Here is a 22812-nt window from a genome sequence, read left to right as displayed (position 1 = left end):
TGATAGTTGGGTCCCTAAAAACTAAACGGATACCCAAAACTTGTTTGCGCTTTCTAACTTCCGGAACAGGAAGAGCATTTGTTTAACGTGCGACCCATCGTTCATTCTTGCTTTTACAGGGACCCAATGATCATACTTTTACCAAAACGTCAGGTTTTTTGATACTTCAATTTCGTACCTGAGTTTTACTAGCATCTGATGGAGTATGCGCTGATTCTAGATTAATTTCTGTCCGCTTTTCTGCTTCTGGTAAATCTTCTATCGCTTCAGGTTGAGGAAACGATTCTTCGTAACTTGCGGAATGATCCGCCATTTAGGAAATTACTTCTTTTAAAATATTTCGACCTGAAATAAGACCTCGTAAGCACATTGGGGGGCAACCATTGAACAAAGATTAATATATCAGACTTCTGACTGCTTGAATGAAGCAATGAAGCCTACTTGTTATGAAAACTTATTAAACAGATTTAAGACACTGATATGGCTCCAGGACATGGTGCGAGAACGAGTTCTTAATCAACCCCGTCTAATACAAACACGAACGAAATGGGCAAGACGTGTAACTTGGCCAATTGAGGTGACTGGATCTACTACAAGAAATGCATGAATTGGTTCAATTCTGCCTGATCAAGATTCCACATGAGTTTTACGTTTTCCTAACGAAATCCAAGAATCTGTTAGGTTTGTGATGCTTGTCTTGATTCAAAAAATGAGGTTTTCTCCGTGCAGGTAGATGAATTATAAAAAGCGGTAACTGTCTCTGTAGTACGTGTGATTTCTCAGCCTAGTCTAGCAGCAAAACCATCGGTTGATATTAGTCAAGCAGCCCGACGACTTACTGGCCCAGACATTTCTACAAATAATAGGAGGATGGAAATTCGGATCTCTGACTTCCTGAGTTGGTGCGGTCAGATGCGGGACCTGGTATGCAACGGTTTGAACATGACCGGCTTTAACATGACCTCAAGGAGGTAACAAAGGTATTTGAACATCTAGGAGAGCATTGTGATACAAACATTGATAAAGATTTCGCCTTGGAGAGGTTGATCGTACTCGTACACGACCTCGAATGGTTATTGTTAGCCTAATTGTTGCGATAAACTTATCAAATAGTGATTTCATTTAAATATGAGTGATGGGTCGGGAAGTACCCCGGCAAGTTCTGTCGAGAAGAGAGCCCACTGTCATACATGCAGTAAGAATCTGAAGGGAGACATATTCTAATGTGTGAAGTGTTCCAAAGTATTGCATATGACAACGGAGTGCACCGAATTTTAGGCGGAGGTAATACGAGTTCTCAAAAAGCTAAGTAGAAATCTATTACATATTTGCCACGTTAGTGCCGATATTACGTGCGATGTTACTTATCCTTCCCTGAAAAGAGTTTCCGAACTAAGTCGCTGATCTCGACAGAAAGGTCACCGAGTTTTCGGATAAAGTTTTCCAATCATAGCAAGTTACTAAAAATATGCAACCAGCTATTAACGCGATGAAACAGGAGGAACTGTTAAAGCTGCCAAAAGTCTAAATGTTTCAGCAGCGGAGGAGAGAGCATTGGGAATGAGAGAGAGTTTAGGCTTCTGTGTTTCACTTGACGGCTGAGCTGACTTTCTGCACCGGGTTGCAATGTCCACAGTTGCATATTAGCCACAGTTGCATATGTCCAGTTGCAGTTAGCCTAATTGTTGTGATAAACTTGTTAAATAGTTTCATATGCATGCCGACAAAGAAATTTGCGTCCAAACAAAAAGTCCAACTCTTTGCTGGTCACAACAATTATGTGTGAGTGATCACAACAATTATGTGTGAGTGATCTGGTCATCATACTTGTTCATCATAGGGAACATTCCTCCATGCTTGAGACCGTACTTTTTCTCTACCAACCTGTTTGCGCTCGGTAAAAAAGATGGTAGTGTGCGCCCTATCGCTGTAGGCAACACCTTGCGGCGACTTGTCTCTAAGTGTGCGGGAATTACTGAGAAAACTAATCGCAAGACTAGATATGGGCATCTGCAGCTCGGCTACGGCTGTAACAAAGGAGCTGAAGCGGCGGCGCATGCGGTGAGAACTTTGTCTACTGACCTTCCGGAAGATTTTGTTATCGTCAAGATTGATTTCCGTAATGCTTTCAGCTCGTTCTCGCGAGAAAAACTACTGGACACCGTCAAAGTCAAGTCACCGGCAATTTACAATTACTCGGTTCTAGCGTACGCAACTCCGAGTTATTTATTTTTCGGGAGTTTTGTCATTATGTCGGAAGTTGGCGTCCAGCAAGGGGATCCCGAGGGCCCACCGCTCTTCTCGGACCTAATCATGGACATTATCGATCGACTTTCCTCGCTCCTGAATTTTTGGTATCTTGATGATGGGAACCTGGGCGACAGAGCTGGAGTTGCTTTAGCCGACTTGTCAAAAATAATCGAGGCTGCTGCAAACCTTGGTCTTGAACTGAACTCGTCTAAGTGCGAACTTGTCTTTCTGGGTTGCCCTGACGACGACCTTAAAGCCTCGATTTTATCTGATTTTAATCGAATCTGTCCGAAGATTGATATTACTGATCTTAAAGACCTTGTCATCCTTGGTGCTCCTATTGGCGATGAAGCAAGAAGGACACTTCTTACTGGGAAAAAACAAGAACTCGACAACATGTGTGACTTTCTCGAAAACGTCGATGGCCACCACGCGCTTTTTCTGCTTAGAAACAGTTTGAGTCTGCCCAAATTGTTGTACTTTTTGCGAACTGCTTGTTGCTTCAAGGAGGAGGATCTTCTTCGTGAGTACGACAACTAGTTGTGAGCGCCCTTTCTCGATGTGCCAATGTTAGGCTCGATGCTAACAGCCAGCTGCAGTCTCTGTTGCTTTCTTCTTCTGGTGGTCTTGGTCTGACGTCTGCTTTCCATCTCGCGCTTCCTGCATTTCTTGCGTCTGCGGTTAGTTGTGGTAGGCTGACCCAAACCATTCTTAGTAAGTTTGACATCAGCGATGATGCTTACATTACTTTGGCTTTTGCCTCTTGGTCATCCAAAACAGGTTTACAGAATGTGCCGTCACAATCTGAGCTTCAGAAGTCTTGGACAGCTCCGATCTACAAAAGGTTATCTTCCGAACTTCTTGATAGTCTTGATGACATTGTGCCAGTCGGTCATATTTGGAAGTTTGACCTTGAGAAGAGCAGAAAATACTTGATTTTGAAGTGAAATTTAATTTTTCAAAATTTCGAATGGAACATGTCATGCACGATTTTCTCGCGATAACTGAAAATCAGAAAAAGAAATCAGAACAATTTTAGAACAATTGCGGGAAAGTTGTCAGATAAAAAAACGAGTGGGAAATTGCTATTCGCAATTTCCATCATAGTGAACAAGAGTAGAGCTGTCCTATCTGAAATAGAAGACAGAGTATTCCCGAGAGAGCAATTATTCGAACTGGACCAGAGTGAACCTTCGACGGAAAGGTGGACAGCTTGAGTGTCCCAATGGTCCACATAAAACTTCGTTCTTGAGTTCAAACTTACCCTTACCATTCAAACTGATAAACATTGAACTTATCTAGTTACTTTAGTTAATTCTAGAGTTGCTCACCCATTTAATTACTTCCTGTGCTTGAGCGCATCAACATGTGAGTCCTTAATTTAAATTTCTAGAGTGTGTTTTGTGATTTTTATGTTGAGGTAAGGCGAGTTTTAGGTTGATCCATCTGAAATGGATCAAAGTCACACTGTCTAATAAAAAGTAACCTAACGGATTGTTCCAACCCGGTTTTTAACGGCGTTCATGTATTTTGGGTATCTAGAGACCTAAGTATGGGGACGTTCTTAATTCTAGAGTGGGGGGATATTTTAGTAGTAGCCTTTAAGCTGTAACGGGTCGTAGTCTCATGTCATAAGCGAACCGAACTGGCTCCGACCGTTCTTGAGGTGGGAAAACACAAGAGATAGTGTCCCTGACCCTTGAGCCAGTGGTTATAGGGCCTATTTTTCTTAAGCCTCATGTGTGACTGTAGTAGACGAATGTTACATAGTGTTTTTATGGCGCTCCTGGGTGTTTACGACATCAAGACTACGGAGTCGAACCTACTTGAGACAGCTTCGGGCTGAATGCCCATTCTAGAGTACCGGCGGTACGGTTCGACAGGAACGTGCAAACCTTCCGGTTGTACCGTGATAGCTTTTTAAGAAAACTCGAGAAAATTTCCTGGTACGCTCTCCGAACGAGGCTTAGCTAACCGAGTAAAAGGGGGCAACTAGGGGGACAAAAACACGAGCAAAAAGACAAAAAGCAAAACAAAAACCAAAAAAGAATAGAAAAAGGAACAAAAACCATAAAACGAAAAAAGACAGTGACTTTGACACCAGATTAGTTGGATCAAACCTTTATATTAATTAAATAGTATACCCATACTGTTTTACAAGTTCGATCGTTTCGATCAACCTAGCAATTTAAACCAGTAAACTGAATAAAGTGCCCGAAGTGGGGCGTTGTCAAGGGTTTTCAGATAGCTTGGAACTTAGCTGGACCAATAGGAAACTTGACTGGAAGAGGTGACCAGCCGAGTGGGAAAGTGGTTCAGGGACACTTGAGCTGAACCAATAGGAGACTTGACTGGAAGAGGTGACCAGCCGAGTGGGAAAGTGGTTCAGGGACACTTGGCTGAACCAATAGGAGACTGGACTGGAACAGGTGACCAGTCGAGTGGGAAAGCAGCCAAGAAGGATTTGGCAATTCTCGAGTTCTCGAGTTGGGCAGAACGGGTATCGTTAGAATCCACATTACATTATAAGAGATAAGTGTAAAATTGGATAAGCGAAATCCCCCAGTTTTGAGGAACGTTTTTACTTGAGCAGGCCTGGAAACAGGTCTACGGTTTTCTCTTGAGAAGTTTAGCACCCGGCGCTTAAAGAAATTTTTAGGCTTAAGAAGGGGGGCTAGAAAGGGGGGAGGTTAGAAGGGGGGCTGGTTAAGTTAGAGGTTGGCGGTTGTAAATTGTAAAAAGGGGGAAATTAGAGTAACTAATTAGTCGACATCGTTGACTTAGTTACATTAGAAATTAACACGCGTTGGTAATATTAGGTGGAGATCCAAAATTCAACTCGAGTTAAGACTGGTACGCTGGTTGGTTTGGTAGGGGGGACCGGATATAGACAGCTTTTGTGATACCCCATAAGATCACTAGTGGGGGGAGGAAAACGCGTGGCAATTAGGTACCAGACATTTTTTTTTTAGACGAAAGGTAGACATTGGTCACCTTTGAATTTCAGGTGGGCTCATTTTTCTGTTTTTATTATTTTTCTTACTTAGATTTTTGTTGCATTTTAGTGAGGATTTGTGTTTGGTTTTATACGAACAGGTGATCACAAGATACCTGCGCACCTACATTGAAATAGAAACAACCAAAAAGAAGAGGGGGTCAGCATTTGGCTTTTAAGAGAGGGTTTTTGGGAAAATTTTACTAGAGCTTGAGTGGTGGTACAAGGTACGGTGGTTCAAGAAGACCCTACAACGAGGAAGACACTCCGTGACGAGTATTGGGACAAGACCGAAGAAGTCTTAAAACAGAGCAGTCTTGGGACAGTGGTCTTGGGACAGGGTCTTGGGACAGTGGTCTTGGGACAGGGTCTTGGGACAGTGGTCTTGGGACAGTGGTCTTGGGACAGGGTCTTGGGACAGTGGTCTTGGGACAGTGGTCTTGGGACAGGGTCTTGGGACAGGGTCTTGGGACAGTGGTCTTGGGACAGGGTCTTGGGACAGTGGTCTTGGGACAGTGGTCTTGGGACAGGGTCTTGGGACAGGGTCTTGGGACAGGGTCTTGGGACAGGGTCTTGGGACAGTGGTCTTGGGACAGTGGTCTTGGGACAGGGTCTTGGGACAGTGGTCCTGGGACAGTCTTGGGACAGTGGTCTTGGGACACTAGTCTTGGGACACTAGTCTTGGGACACCAGCCTTGGGACACTGGTCTTGGGACACTACCCTTGGGACACTAGTCTTGGGATACCAGCCTTGGGACACTGGTCTTGGGACACTGCCCTTGGGACACTAGTCTTGGGACAGTAGTCTTGGGACACTAGCCTTGGGACACTAGTCTTGGGACAGTAGTCTTGGGACACTGGTCTTGGGACACTACCCTTGGGACAGTAGTCTTGGGACACTAGCCTTGGGACACTAGCCTTGGGACAGTAGTCTTGGGACACTAGCCTTGGGACACTGGTCTTGGGACAGTAGTCTTGGGACACTAGTCTTGGAACAGTGGTCTTGGTACAAGGGTCTTAGGACACTAACGGAGAGTACTGTGATAGTGACGAATAGTCTTGGGACGGTATAGAAATTGAAGTCAAATTACAACAAGTGCGTTTTAAGACAGAATAAGACAAATCGAAATAGGTAGGGTTAAGACCAAATTAAGGAAAATTTTTCAGAGGTTTTAGAAAGAGAATTGGATAAAGTTTTTAACACGTTGTACAGAATTTGTTACCACAAAAAATATTTTTTTTTACCCTTAGAATAGAATCGTGTATATAATAAAATTGTAAATAGAAGCAGTTGTAAATAGAAATAATGAGGCGGAGTAGGGTACCGGTGCTCGAAAAAAGGTCAAGTGGATCAAACACGAAGTATAATTCATCGCTGCGCGGAACGACATCAACGGGCCCAAAGATAACGAAGACGAATTTTTCAGTTAACATGGTCAGCACAAGGAGTACAGCGGAGAACAGGGCGAAAGAGGGCACGGAAGGGGAGCGAGTAGACCCCACCATCGAGATTGATCTAGAGACACCCGATCAAAGTGTGGATGAAACAGGGAAGATGGCGACAGAGTCAACTCCAATGCCCAATGCAGAGGAACCAAACCAGAAACCCATAGAGTTCTCACCGATAGATGACGCGGAAGATGCAATAGGCAACACCGAAGAAACGGTGAAAGAAGACTCTCAAGTAAAGAGGACATCTTTTACGGAAAAATTGGGAATAATGTTCGGAATAAAAACGAAAGAAAACGTGACTGAAGAACCAAAAGCAGAAAGAGCACGAACATTTGGTACAGTGAGCACGAAAACGACAGAAACCGGCCTGTATGAGGAACAAGCTAAAGCAGAGGCTACGACCGAAGAGAAACCCACGGCTGACCATGAAGAAACTACCATTGAACTGGGCGATTTGTTGGCGAAATTAAATCAGATCGACAAAAGACTTAAGAACAGTGAAGAAGACAGAGAGGTGATAAAAAAGGAAATAAGATACAACAAGCACGAGTATCTAGACAGTTATTTTAACCTGGCTAAGGCAACAGAGGAGAGACTCAAGGAGATGTCAGACAAGGTAGAAGCCACCAATGAAGAACGAGAAAAGAACATCAAAACAGACATGCAACAGTTGAAGAACCGATATGATGATGTTAACAGCCAATTAGGGAGCCTGGAAAGGAGAATGGACACAATGAGCAAGAGTCAAGCCGAGAGTTCGTGTGCAATACAGGCGAAGTTGGATGCAATCCTGAGAGGTTCTACTCCACAAGAAAGACCGGCAGTGGATCGCACGCAAGGCACCAGAGTTGACTTTGCAGAACCACAAAGGAACAAACGACAATCGACACCGTTGCCCTTAACCAGGGATGCGATAAGCATAGCACCAACAGCTGCGAAAACAATAATGAAGAATGGAACGTCGAATACAACGACTGCTCCGGGAGATTCAACAGCTAACAGCAACACAGGACCGGATGCTATGACATGGGCCAGCACTTGGGAGATGATGAACAGGACTCTAGAGGCCTTCGCCACGAGGAACACTGACTCGAGCGACAGGAGAGAGGGAAAATCAAGAAAGACATTCAAGAAGCCAAAAGAATTCAAGGACGACTCCGATGGATGCATTGACACTTGGGTGGAAGTGATGAGATTACATCTAGAACAAGATAACTTGAGTGACGAAAGACAAGCATGTACAGCCATACTGAGCAACTTGGAAGGAACGGCATTAAAATGCGTGGTCGCAAAGAAGGAGGAAGAACGCGACACCGCGGACAAGATCTTCGAGATATTGCTGAATCGGTTCGGGTCAGGCATGAAGGGTCACCAAGCGATGATGCGATTTGAAAAGAGAAGGCAGAGGGACGACGAGTCAATAGATCGGTTCCTAGATGACCTCGAGAGCTTGAGAAGGAGGAGTGACCCAGAGGAGTCGACAAATAGACGGAACTTTAGCATTGCCTCGAAGTTCATCGATGGGGTGAAAAGTGATGACTTAAGGACAATGTTAGCAACATACTACACATTGTCGAAGGACAGCGCACCCACCCCAGAAGAAATGAGACAGAAATCAAGAGAATACATGCTGATGAAACCTAAGAAGTACTCATATTCCGAAAACAGGAACACGCAAGGGGGAAGCCAACCCCAGAGGTCATCATGGTACAAACCTAGAGATGATATGGACAAGCGCAGATCATGCGCGAACTGCGGGTCAGCGGATCATCATGTGGCTGACTGCACAACGTACAAACAAGGCATGAAGAGCCTAGGTTATGCACCGGATGAAGAGGATATGAGCCAGATGGAGGAACACGAGTACTATAACGGCTTAATCATCAAGATAGGCGCCAGATGCTTCTTCTGTAACCAGGAGGGGCACTTCAGAATGGATTGTCCCTTGTTCTGGGAAGCGGTCAAGGACCAGAATCACCCCAAACATAAGTTGGCATTAGCGGCGGTGCAGAATCAGCGGAACAGGCAAAACGAGTTTGAATCTAGGAACTTGGGGGCACCAAACACCGAATTGCCGACGAAGACAGTGAAAGCTGTGACACATGTTAGCGGTGCGTTAGAGTCCGCGGCCGGAAGCTCTCTAGAGATAAATTATGAGAAAGCGGCGACGGAAGCAATTGCCAAAGTGAAACAAGATCTGGCTGCGAAAGAAATAGAGCAACGACTAAAGTTGGAGATCGAAAGACAGAATTTTAACGGAGCATTAACCGGATCGAACTCAATACCAGAGGCTAGAACGGGCTCAATGAAGACCGGGAATTGTAACACCGTGAAAATGGTGACAGGTAAACCTTTTGGGATATCGAAAATCGGAGCAAGAATAATGTCGATAATCACAGTGGGCGGACACGAGGTAACCAGAAACTTGAGCGAGCCGAGCGACCAGACGATAATGCACATTGACGTGTATGCAGACTACTTGAGTGGAATAAGTCCACAAACGACTTCTAGAGCGCTCAGGGCACTACTCACGAGAGGGGGCAGCAAATCGGTACGTGTTGATAATAGGTACACTGAAGCTTATGGTCCACACGAGGTCATGCTAAATATAGATGGAATCAACATCTATACAAAGACGATGATAACATGCGACGAAGACCTAATTGGACAAATCTATGTAGGGAAAGAAGAATTGAAAGTAAGATCGATTGGACACTGCGCTATGCTCGAAGAAGATGCAATGCACATCGGGACGGAAGCAGACGTGACAGGGCACGTGCTAGACATAAATGGCAAAAAGACTCAGTTACGTGGATTACTCGACACGGGAGCAGTCTTGAGCGTCATACCAATCGAAACATGGGAAAAAATGGGCTTTGACAAAGGTGACTTGATAGACTCTAGAATACGGCTGTCAGCTGCAAACAAAGGGGCCCTTCGGGTGTTGGGCAGGACGCCGATAATAGCTCTCAATTTGGGGGAACGTAACCTGTGGATGAGCTTCATCGTGGTAGAAAACCTAGATGAATCTGACCAATTCATTTTGGGCAGAGACTTCATCAGGAATTTCGACGTAACGATTGATCTAAATAATGCAATGTTCAGGATACGGAACCCGGATAGGAGGTACGCAATCAAACCGGTAAATTTAATAATGGCAAATGAAAACAAAGCACCGGTATTCTTGAGTAGGAGAGTGAGGTTAAAAGCTAATGAAGCGGCAATCGTAAGCTTGAGGATGAAAAATTATAATGAACTAAGTGACAACAAGCAAGTGTGTATAGTTCCAAATCCTAATAGTCAAAGCGCTGCTGTTTTAGGAAGATCATTTTCGATAACGAAGAGCGGCCTCTGCGTCAGTGTCTTGTTGAATACCCTTGATATACCGATCACGATACAGAGAGGGAGGAAGCTGGGATATGCTTTACCGGTTAAAACTCGATATGAAACAATTGAAAACTCAAAACAAAATGAAGTTGTTGATTGTCCCAACCACAGGGACAAAATTTGTATCTTGAGACGATTGCAGAGAATAAAAGATTCTTCAGGTCTTATCAAATCACTTAAGTCAGAAACGGACGATGGGCTTTCGAGCTGTTCGAACTTTCCAGAGCGACCCACACTAGATGAAATGCAAATTGATAAACCGGTTCTGCCGGAGATTGAACATTTAAGGGGCAAACTGAAAGATGAACAGCTCGAAGCTATCAAGGACGTACTAGAGCGAAACGAGGAGGTCTTTTCAAGGCATAAGGCGGATATCGGGTGTTGTAATTTTGTTGAACATGAAATTGAACTTGAGGAAAACGCGGTACCACACAGGGAGGGGGCGAGGCGCATGACCCCACACAAATCGGACGCGTGTAGAAAAGAAATCGAAACGTTACTAGAGTATGACATGATAGAACCATCCAAGTCACCGTGGGCGTGTGGAGTAGTGATGGCCAAAAAGAAAGGCGACCAGTTAAGGTTTTGTTGTGACTTTCGATACCTGAACTCCGTCACGGTGAAGGATGCCTATCCCATACCTAGAATTGATGAGAGCCTCTCGAAGTTAGGTGATGCAAAATTTTTTACGACTCTTGATTTAGGCTCGGCTTTTTGGCAGGTACCATTAAGGAAGCAAGACAGGGACAAGACAGGGTTCGTCTGCGAGTTGGGTCTGTTTCAATGGAAACGGATGCCGTTTGGACTCTGCAATGCAACAGCCACGTTTCAGCGGCTGATGGCACACGCGTTGATAGGCGTGACGAAGAAGTACGGCAACCTGGTAATGTGCTACGTGGACGACGTGGTAATAGCAACGCCGACACTAGAAGACCACATCGAGAGGCTTGACGAGGTGTTCGCGTGCATGAAAAGATCGGGGCTGAAGTGTAAACCATCAAAGTGCGAGATACTCAAGGACTCGATTAAATACTTGGGAAGGATGGTAGATAAGCACGGCATCAGACCTGATCCAGACGCCGTGGAAGCAGTCCTAACCTGGAAATCACCGAAGACGGAGCACCAGCTGATGAGCTTCCTGGGTTTCGCCAACTATTATAGAGAATTCATCAAGGGCTATGCGGACAAGGTATACCCGATGCAACAACTAATGAGACATAAGGGCAAGAAGTTCACGTGGAACAACGCGGCAGAAGAGTCATTCCAGAGAATAAAGAAAGAGCTATGTGAGGCACCAGTACTGGGTATGCCGACAGAGAAGGGGATGTACGTGCTAGACACGGACGCGTCAGTAGTCGCCATTTCTGGGATTCTCCATCAAGAACAAGAATGGAATGGGAAGACAGTCTTGAGACCAATAGCATACGGGAGCAAGGTCCTAAGTGACACAGAAATGAAGTACGGAGCACCGAAAGCAGAGATGTTCGCGGTGGTCACCTTTGTCGAAAAATACAGAGCATACCTAGGCAGTGAGCCCTTCAAGCTGCGAGTCGACAACCGAGCACTAAGCTGGCTGAAAACGTACTCAATGGACCAGAGCTATATTGGGAGGTGGATAGTTCGCTTGGATGGATACAACATGATAATTGAGCACAGAACACGAGATAAACATCAAAATGCTGACAGCTTGAGTAAGAAGACGGAATTCTACGAGAGGCAAGAACAAAGAGAGGCGGACAGACCTGAGATCAAAGACGGCTTCTCCTTTATGGACAAAGAAACGTACGACAGTCTTCCACTCACGAGATGGCTGGACAAATCAGGCAAACCGATAGAAGATCATCCCGAATTGCCGAAAGAGCCTCTTGAAAAGACCATCTTGAAGAAAAATAGAGGGATTCCGATAGGAATAATGCTCAAGTCCAAGATCGTGAGGGAAACACTCAAGGCAAAAGGTTATGATCTCATCCAGGTAGAGGAGGGAACGGTCCGAATAGATGAAGACTTAATGAGGTTGCTTGAGAAACTATCAGATAACAAGCCCGTGATCCAAGGGAAAGGTCAGGAGGCACCGGAACTAACCATACTTCGGAGAGAAGAAACAGTGAACAATACTGACGTCTCAAAAGGAAGCATCACTGATAGCAAGGAAGTTGTGCGATCACTAGTTGAAAAAATCCCCGAAAAAATTCTGGAGCAGACAAAAGTCAGGGATAAGAAAGTGACATTCAGAGAAGAAATTGAACACCTGGGACTAGATCAAGAGTCCGGGGAGTGGTACAGATTCATGGAAGAAGACGGAACCGGAGAAGGAAAATTGTCCGGGGAGCGTAAAGAATGGGATGAAGATTCGGATGAGAGCAGTGAGGATCAAGACAGTCTATGCATGATACTGGCCGAAGAGAAGATGAGACAGCACGACAGGGAATTACAGACGGATCCATCTTCAGGGACTTACAATCTGGAAATACAAGAGGTACGAGGTAGTGAAGAGCTCGAGAAAATAGCAGTTTCAAGAAAACCACTAAGGGAACTATCGTGCAACTCAAACGTCAGAACGAATCTGGTACCAGAAGACGACATGAAAATCGTGAAAAGGATGATATGTGTGAAGCTGAGTGATGACACCCACAACCCTGGTGAAATGAAAGGACAGATCATGGCGCTAAAGGAGCACGTTAAGGCGAGATACAGGCTGTCTGACCTAATAAGGGCCCAGAAGAATGACAAAATGACAAGTAACCTCTCCAAATGGATCCATTCGGGAGTCAAGGAGAAGGGAGAACTTGAGGAAGACAGCTACAAGATCTTGAGCCAGTTCTACAAGGAAAAGAGAGATTTACTTTATCACACAGCTGAAGGGGTGGTAGCGTGCAAGAGAAGAGATGAGGAAAAAATATTACACAAACACAACCTCATCATACTACCACAATTGTACCAAACGGAGGTGCTTTTCAGATCACACGACCAGATGGGCCACCAGGGGATAGATAAAGTACAACAAAGGATACTTCACAGGTTTGATTGGCCGGGAATGAGAAAAGCTTGCGAGAGATGGGTGAATGCCTGCCTAGCATGCCTTCAAGTAAAAGACCCAAGGAAGATGAAGTTTCCCCTCAAGTCTGTCGAGAGTTCGGAATTCAATGAAGTGGTGCAGATAGACCATCAGAAAATCTGCATGACGGAGTCGGGTTATAACCAAATACTAGTTATAATAGATCACTTCACCAAGTTGGCGGAAGCGGTTCCGTGCCAGACAGCCTCGGCAGAGGAGACATGTGATCACCTGATAACGCATTGGATATCGCGGTATGGTTGTCCAATGACTTTCCAGTCGGACAACGGCAAGGCTTTTGTGGGGGACTTGACAAAAGAATTGATGAAGAGATCACACATTGCTCAAGCGCACTCGACGACCTATCATCCACAGACCAATGGGTTGGTAGAGAGACAGAACAGGACACTGGTCAACATGCTCAGGGTGTACTGCTCGAGATACATGACGGACTGGGACAAATACCTGCCACAGGTAGTAGGAGCCTATAATAGTACTCAGCACTCAACGACGGGTATCAGTCCTTTCATGATGTTGACAGGCAGGGAAAGGGCAATGCCTATAACATTCTTTTACCCGGAGTACGAGGGGAAGAGGACGTCACCTCAAGCATACGTGAAGGAAGCGATCAAAAGACAACAAGAGCTAAACGAGCTATGTCGGAGAAACACGGCGCAAGCGCAAATGAGGCAACGCAAGAAATATGACGAAAAGATACTAAGAGCAAAGCCATACGAAGTGGGCCAATACGTGTGGGTCTTCCAAAATGTCATACCGCCCAAGGGAACAAAGAAACTACTCAAGAAATGGAGAGGACCGTTCATGATTACGGAAGTACATCAACAAGGACGGTTCTATCGCTTGAGTACAGGGCGAGCAGCACATTACGAAAATCTGAAGCCTCATGTCCCGTCCCCGGAGGACTGGTGCCTACCAAAAGACATGGAAGGTCTTGAGTACCTGGTGGTGGAACCAGCGTGCGAAGTGAATGAGAAAGGCACTAGAGAGAAAAATGATGGTAATGAGAACTTGAGTTTGGACGACAACGAAAAGATAGAAGTGGAGTCGGATGCAGGTTCATTTGCAGAAGAAGACTGGAACGACCCAGATCAAAACGAGGTACCGAAGTGGATGGAGCCGGATCGACCAACACCACCGGAAACCAGGACTGGCAATCGTAAACGCACAGGCATGAGGTACAATAGGTACGGGGATGACTTCTTGATCGATAAGATACAGCCAGACAAGTTGGGCGATGAACTACTAAGCGCAGGCGAACTGGAAGCCGGAGAGGAATGGCAGGTCATTGACGATGGTGGACATTATCCGCAGGATGATTACTCGACGCCAGAATTGGAGACGGATCTCGAGCAGAGTGAAATAGAAAGGAGGGAGAACACGAACTTGAGGATTCTAGAGTGGATGCGTGATGTCAAGGACGAGAGCCACGAAGGACAAAGCATTCAGCAAGTCGATATATCAGCAGCAAATTACATGAAGACAGAGGACCCTCTTTTCGGATGGACAGCAACAGACAGGCCACTGGACATCCCTAAGGACAATTCAGACCCGACTACATCGACGGGGACGTCGATAAATATTTTTGTCCGGGGAGTGGGGGTAGGACTTACCCACACCGAAAATTTGATGATAAAGAAGCTCAAGGAAGTGAGGGAAACAAGCGGATTGGAACTGGAGGAAGAAGAACCAGAGCCTACCATAGGAAGGAATCTCAAAACGAAATTCGAAATACCCAATGAATACTCAGAGAACATCATGATAACAGATAGCGACTTCATCCTGTCAAACAGGACCAGCGCGATCTGCATCACGGCGGACATGAGTTTCAAATCAAAATTGGAGGCTGATTTCAAAGGAGAGTACCAGAACGTAGAGTTTCTGTTTAGACAGAGGCCAGGACTGGGAGGCATAGCAGCGCTTCCACCGTCAGTGGCACAAGTCCCGGGCAAATACCTCTGCTTCCTAGTAACGAGAGTCAACGACAGAAACACAATTGATCCCGAACACGTGATATTGGCACTGACAAGACTACGTGACTTCATGATTGAAAGAGGAATAGTGGAGGTCTCGATGCCGGTGTACGACCCAAACAGGGGCAAACTGAGCTCGAGGGAATTGTACGCTATCCTACATGTGGTCTTTGCAGAAACAGAGATAATGGTGCATCTTCACAAGAAGTACTACTTGAGCATCGCCTGAGTCGGGTACATGGAAGTACCAGGTCGGGTGTGAGGGAGGAGTCTTGAGTCAGGTACTGGGGTGCGGCGCAGGTAAAGGGATCTTAAGATGTGATTGGCATGACAATTGAATTTTAAAAGAAAGAATTGATGGTGCTAAAACATAAAATGAATCTGCATGTTCTTAAGGGAGATCCAATCAAATTGTTTTAAGTGATATGTGAATGATAAGATTTTAATCATATGGGTAGAAGGGGGGTCTCTAGGTTAGGAACGTGACATACTAAGTTTTAATGAGCTTTATGTTTTCAGATCAAGTTTGAAAACAAAGTTGAATATCCAACTACACTCAAGCGAGAAACAGAAAAAGAGAATCTTGATTGAACACGCGACAATCCGGATCTACAGCGAGTGCTTGCAAGAGAAGATTTCTAGAGATTTCTTGAATTGGGTAATTCTTGAGTTGGTAAGGTAATTCTTGAGCTGGTTGACATCTATCTACACACATCCCGAAGTTATAAAGAATGGCAGACCGATTCTGGAACTCTATGCCCACGGCTCTGCAGAGGCCCACTCTTGACGAGCTGTACAGACGCTTGAGGGACCTGGACCACACCCAGATCGACGAGAGAATGGCGGTGATGCTGAATGCGATCCTCCAGTTGGAGGACCAGGGCGAGTGCAGGGAGTCTGCGACGGAGGCTGTCTTGATAGTCGGCTACACCACTGAGGGCATATCAAATCGAGCACAGACCAGATGGTTGTCTTGGAATGCGGATGGAGGAGTAAGGGGCTTTGACTTGGCAAGAAATCCTGGCCTGAGTAACAACACCGAACACGGCGCAGGAGAGTTCCCGCTACCGACGAGGCCAACAGCGAGATCCACGGGCCAGAGCTCGAGTAAGGTGCCGTCGATGTCGCGAGCGCAACAGACGACCGAGGCATATCCGGAGCTGGGAGTCCTAAGGAAAGAGCTTGAGAAGGCGCTGAAGGAAAGGAATAAAGCGAACCTCGATCGGGATCAGGCGAAGTTGGATAGGGAGAGGCTTCAGCTGGAGAGAGACCAGGCAGTCGACGAGCGGGATCAGACGTTGAAATTACTTGAGATGCTAAGGGCGGAACATCAGCAGGAGCTAAAGGTGCGGGAGAACGCCGCGAATCGCGATCAACTAAAGTCGGAGTTGGAAAGGATAGAACAACGACAACGCGAGCTGGACGCACAAAAGGGAGCCAGGTCAAACGAACGAGTGGTGACAAGCTCAAGGCCAGAGTCGCGCATGGAGGTGGATGAAGCTCCCAGGGCTAGAGGACGGTTCAACCTTGACCGCGAGGCCAGGGAACACATGAGTGAAGGGTTGGAGGTCTGGATACCGAATGACGCGACGCCCTCCTTGCGCAATCTAGAGACCCAACCTGTACGTCCTCTGATGGATGTGGTGTTACCAGGATATACACCAACCTCGACCTCGAGCGGTAGTCAGGTGAGTGGCGCCTCATCGCGCCTGAAGGAGCTGGGCGAGAAATTGCAGCAGCAGAGTCGTGAAAGAGCGACAAGGCCAGAGCTTCCCCCAACTTGGAGGGAACAGCCGGTCAGAAACGTCGTGATCGCGAGCTACAAGAAGAACACAGAGGGGAACTACCACAAGCATAGTCGGCTGGACTGGAATGCGGAACAGCAAGCCAGGAGGGACTGCTTCCACGACGCAGCCTGGGTGCAGTATCTAGCGCCACCTCGTGTGCCAGAGGGTGCGGTTCACCTGATTATAGGGGACAGCCTGGTGCGGGTGTTGACCCAGATCCGGTCACATTGGCAGACGGGAGTCTTGAGTTTCGCTGGAGCTGCTACGCCACAGATGTTGGCAACTCTGGACATGCTAGGAATGACCAAAGTTTACACAGTCACCTTGATGGTTGGGACCAACGACGTGTCGAGAGGAGAAGCAAGGAAAGTGACGAGGCTATGCGACAAGATGAGTTGCCTTCTTGAGGAGCTGAGGATCCAAATGGATCCCATCCTGCTGACGATATGCACGGTCCCCTATAACATGATGTTTGATCAACACTCCCTAGAGATGAACCAGAGGGTGCGGAGCCTGAACAAGGCGATCCGAGAAATACACCGAAACAGTGTGCTTCCTCTCAGGCTGTTAGACGTTGCAGAACGCATGGAGAACAAGGGATTCCCTGAAGACACCTCGAAAGATGGAATCCATTTCGATAGGCCAAGGGGAGCTGAGTGGCTGAACGACGTCTTCCAGGAACACATAAACACGCTAGAAGCGGACCTGCTGGAGACAGCCCAATTCACTTTAGGGCCACCTCCCAACCCACCATTCCTTGCCTCGAGGGCCTTGGCTGGTCGATTGGGAGCGAGAGTTGATACTAGAGATAGCTCGAGGAGCAATCAGACCCGATTGCAGAGTGCCACACCAATGGAGTCGGAGGAGGTAGAGTCATCAACACCTCCGACCTCGGCGATGTCCTCCGTGGTGGTGGCAGATTGCAGGAGAGAAAAGAAGTCTAGGGAGACTACCCGCTTGAGATATCCTGAGAAGGTGAAGGAACTGGATCTAGAGACTTTGGAATGCAGACGAGAGTTGGCGGAAACCCTGGGGATCGAACGAGTGTCGCATGAGGACTTGAATAGACATCATTGCGTAGACTGGTTGAAAGCACACGAGGCGCATTTCTCGAGAACGAAGTTAATGGAGACTACAGACCTGACTGGAATTCCCACGAAAACGATCATGGGACCCATTAACTACAGGCCTCTTAAGCAGCTAGGGAGTCCTGGACTTATAGCAGAACCTCCCAAGCACCGAACTGGCATCGCCAGGATCAGGTTGGCAACCCCGGCGCAATTGAAGGTAGTAGACAAGCTACTCAACCCGGGGGGAATGGAGTTGCCTGACGCTGCTTACGAAGGTCCAAGGTTGGCAGAGGATCCCAGGTACGGGAAGCCCTGTGGCGGCACCCAATTGGCCAAGACTCTGGCAGTTTATGATAGAGCAGATCCAGCTGCTGCAAGAGTGATCATTGTGGCGGGATCAGACTTCGAAGGAACGTCTCCCAAGTTGTTCTGGCCGGAGACTCTGGTATACTCTTTGCCAGGAGCCGAATTGAACCAGATGTTGACCCTAGTGGTGGCAATAAAGTCGGAGATGCCCTGTGAACCTGAGCTGCTATTGTTTGCAGGAATGAATGACCACCTGCACGCGATGGGACTTCTTGAGCAACTGAAGGGCAAAGAGATTCCGACATCAAAGAAGATATGGGAGGCTATTCAGGCGTTATTTGCGGCGATGAATGAGGTACAAGAGAACGTAGCCTCGAGATTTGGGTCCAAGACAAAGGTGGTGTTTACCACATCCCCAGGATACGCCAGCATGCCACCCGCCCTACAATTCGTGTATGCGGTCTTAATCTTGATAGCGGAAGGGAGTGAATGGCGGATTCTGATGGCAGCCCCCAATCGAGAGCTGGAGCCAGTAAACTTGAGACTTTACAGATCAGAATTACCAGCGGCATGGGCTGACATATCTCATGCGCTGAGGGGCTTTTACGGACTAGCCGATGTCTTGATTGTATTGGATGAGGTACTCTTGCTAGAGATATCGAACTTTGCTAGACAACTCAAGTTCAGCCCAGTCATCGGGGACGACCACCCGGCGATAAACCAGTTGACGGCCAGCCTGTGGTTCCGGAGTATGGATGTGAAAGTCGCAAATTCCACCAGCAGGACTAGAGGTCCCAGCAACGAGAGAAGAAATGTGGTCGAGACGGAGAAACAGTTAGAATCGATGAAATATCGCTTGACCCAAGAGAATGGCTGGTGGCCATTCCTGACACCAAGGCTGGAGAACGCCACGAATAAAACGAGGGAGGAAGCACCACTCCTCGTGAAACAAATCTGGAGTTTTCTAGAGAAGCAACTGGAGCTAGCTGAAAGGAGAGACATGACGGTGGTTAGATTTGTCTCGGCCGCCAATGAAGTGACGATTGGAGGATTTTGGAGAGAGCACGCCAACGGCGAATTGAAGACTAGGAGAGATTACGAGATTCTCAAGTTCTTGAGTCCTTGCTGGGAGAGAGAATTCTTGGCAGGAGTGTTCGGCACCACGGCGACTATCTTCGGAGCCTTCGTGCAGGAGATACTGGGCATGCCCATCAGCCTGCTCTTGGCCCTGTATTTGGTCTACCCCAGATACTTGTTCAATATGGGTCCAGCATACATGTTTAGTCGGGGAGTGGAGACACTTCGAGTTGATGGGTACCTGGCACTAGTGCTCTTGACCCATGGGGAATTGGTGTCGTTTCATCGGTTGATGGAATATGGAGAACCTCTGTCTATGGGGAGAGTCCACACGAGCATTGAAACCAGCTCCTACAAGTGCGCCGCAGGGTTGAAGACACTACTGGTGCAATACCTCATGATGCAGAATCGATACATGACGGGTGAAGATGAGAACCCAACCTCGAGAGAAGAATGGGAGAAGGCGAACAGAGGGATGCCTCTGTTGACGGACCTGTGTCTGGCAATGAGGTCGGACCCAATGGGGATAATCCGAGGTCTGGAGGAGGTGGTGACCTGCATCTATGGTCCAGCAGTGACGTACGCGTTTCCAGATCCCCTGGTGATAACGTATCGTCACTCGGTGACGCACTTGAGTCTCATCAGCGTACTGGATGGTGCAGCGCTGAATTGGTGTCAGCAGGAAGTGCTCAGGGCGCGTATGAGCAACACGGTACTCTTCGGAAAAGTGAAAGATGCTGAGATGATGGTGTGCAATTTCAGGGGACAAATGCAATGCAGAATGGGAGGCAAGCGAGAGGGCCCTATCGAAATGTATCCCAAATTCTGGAACTTGAACCCATTGACGGCGGACGGACGAGAAATCTTGAGAATTCCTGCCTGGAAGGAGTGCTTCGCACTGGTGAAGAGGGAGCTAGAGACCATAATGGAGAAAGAAATCCTCCCGGCAACCATGCCTGAGTTCCCAATAGTCAGGAGGATGACCTTAGGAATGAATAGTCCCTTGGTAGTTCCCTCCATAATGGCGAGGATGAGGGCGGAGGAAATGCAGAAGGATTTCACTGATGGCTGGGACCCCCTGTTCATTGGCTACACGGCGGCGGTCTACTTCCATACTAGCGAGATGAAGGTAAATTCGTGGACGACGCAAGCGAAAAAGAGTAGAGGTTCGCAGCCCCCTGGATATGAGGTGTGGAAAGTCTTGAGGACTCTTGAGAAGGAAGGACTTGAGAATATGCTACCCATATGGGATGATGGCAGGATGATCGTGATGGAGGGACACGTCGCACTGGTGGACGACATGAAATTTGCCACGAGAAAATATAAGGCGCCCTATGGCTTGGAACAGGTGGAAATAAGACAGGAAGGAACAGAACTAGATGCAGCAGGTCAACTGCACGTAGCACTGACGGAATACAAAAAGCTGGATCCCGCGACACCATCACCACTGTCCGTGGACACACCTGGAGACAAGAGGAGCGGACCCGTCGAGGACCGATTTAAGAAAATTCTCGAGAGAAGGAGACATGAGTCAGAAGAAGAGAGTATGGATGAAACTCTCAGTGAAGCTGGTGAAGACATGGAAGTGGGGAATACGCCTGAACCAGGGCCATCAGGGGAGGAGCTCACCACTCAAGAGCTGTTGAAAGATTTGAGCGAGGAGAATTGGGCAGATACTGCCACACCACCCCTGATTCCGTCTCCACGGAAGAACCTAGAGTTGCCATTGGCAGGTGAGACCTTCAATATGGGGATGTTACTCTTGAGCTCGGAGGAAAGGGAGAAGAACACGTTCGAAGGGAATAGGGACATATTCTTGGGATCTCTCGAGGATGACGCTTGGCAGGAGTTCCTGGAGGAATTCAATCGAGAAGTGGGCAGCGAGACGACGCTGGACAAGTTCAATAAGGAACTGTGGGACGCAGTAGTGAGATTCGGGGAACCGCTCCTGATAGGAACGGGCCTGGATGAGAAAGCAAGAAAAGAGCTGCTGAACAAGCTAGTGGAGCTGAGGAACGCACGATCGAAGACTAGAAAAGAGAAATGTGAGGACAGCTCTACTCTGAAACAAAAAACTGTGGATAAAATGGTTGATGATATAAAAAGGGATAAGGTTGGGACTAGTAATATGATTAAAAGTACTAATATCCTTAAGGCTCGAGCAGGGGGGAGGCAAGAGTTGGAAGGAGTGGATGGAGAGGTAGAATCAATGATGATAGCCACAACACCCTCGAGCAGAGATGTGAAGACTCGCAAGAGGAAGAGAGAAGTGGAAGGATGGGGTAGTCCTTCAGTGGATGCTGTTTCGGAAGGAAACTTGAGAGAGACGGCGCCCATCGTTTTGGCCCGATGCAAGACGGCGGCATACAAGAACAGCTCGGAGCTCAGGAAACCACTTGAAGTAGAAAAGGAAATAGAGGTTTCCACCAGTTCTACGTCAGAAGAAGACTTCAAGCCTCAGAAGGTAAACGTGAAGAGAGGTTCAACGAACGGACAGGGAGGGGAAGTGGAGATCGGCAAAGAATGGATCTCGAAGGCACATCAGGACATGGGCAAACAAGTGACGAGTGATCCATTGGAGAGGAGCAAGACGAGGAACACTTCCCGGACGTGGTGGGTGGCCCTCGAAACATTGAAGGAAATGGAGGACTGCTTGAAGAAGTTGGATAGTGGAATAGCTCGCAGGCGACGCAATTGGGCCACCCAGCAGAAAGCCGAGGTTAATAAGATAGAGATGGTAAGTCATCTGAAGAGGTCCTGGCAGAGTTTGTTGAAGGATCATTTTGAAGAGGCGATGAGAACATCCTCATCAGCACCGCCACTAATGGCGAATCCCTTCGTTAGAACGGCGGGACAATTAATGTTCACCTGGAGTCTGGTGGGAATAGAGTTGGAGACATTGACCTCGTATGACAGGCTGAAGTTGGGAAGCAAGAAGCTAGAGGTGTATCAGGCACTGATGCAACACGTGGCCAGGGACAATTCAGGCTTGAGCCTGGCTAGGAGAAAAGATGCCACATGCTTCTTGAGATGGACAATGTCAATGATGTCTGATAGCACCATCCTGGCATGCCACCAGAGAGCAAGTGGAAGTAAAACCATGGAGAGAAGGGTCTCAACGATCATCTTGAACGTATATCAAAGTACAGGAATAGAGAAAGAAGATGGTTCCAGACTATCCTTAGAGAGCCATCGAAAGCTGGACGAGGTACGGAGGTTCTCTAATAAGAAGTTCGAGGAAGAACATGATGTTCACCGTAACCTGGCCTCGTCAGAACAGTACTCGAGACTCAGTGAGAAGGGGGAATACCAATACGTGTCTGGAGTGCTGGGAATAGCCTACAATCCCTTCTTAGACTCGGAAGCTGGAGGAGCCCACAGAAACCATGAGGTAGCGGAGCTGCTGAAGTTTTGGACAGAAAGAATAATGGAGATAGACGCG

The 22812-nt window shown here is 47.2% G+C and overlaps 1 protein-coding gene across 3 annotated transcripts in view; it reads right to left on the bottom strand.

Moving 5' to 3' along the window:
• The window catches only part of LOC134851528 (la-related protein 1B-like), a 424232-nt gene that overhangs the window by 64965 nt on the left and 336455 nt on the right, over positions 1 to 22812 (bottom strand). For all 3 annotated transcript variants that reach the window (XM_063867655.1, XM_063867657.1, XM_063867656.1), the window contains exon 2: positions 179 to 347. In XM_063867655.1, coding sequence (XP_063723725.1) covers positions 179 to 313 — 135 coding nt within the window. In that variant the 5' untranslated portion in view covers positions 314 to 347. The remainder of the gene's footprint in view (positions 1 to 178; positions 348 to 22812) is intronic.

The sequence above is a fragment of the Symsagittifera roscoffensis genome, chromosome 7 (assembly GCF_963678635.1).
Source record: "Symsagittifera roscoffensis chromosome 7, txSymRosc1.1, whole genome shotgun sequence".
Lineage (NCBI taxonomy): Eukaryota > Metazoa > Xenacoelomorpha > Acoela > Convolutidae > Symsagittifera > Symsagittifera roscoffensis.
The sequence above is the reverse complement of the archived record's forward strand: the minus strand, read 5'-3'. Positions and strand labels throughout refer to the sequence as shown.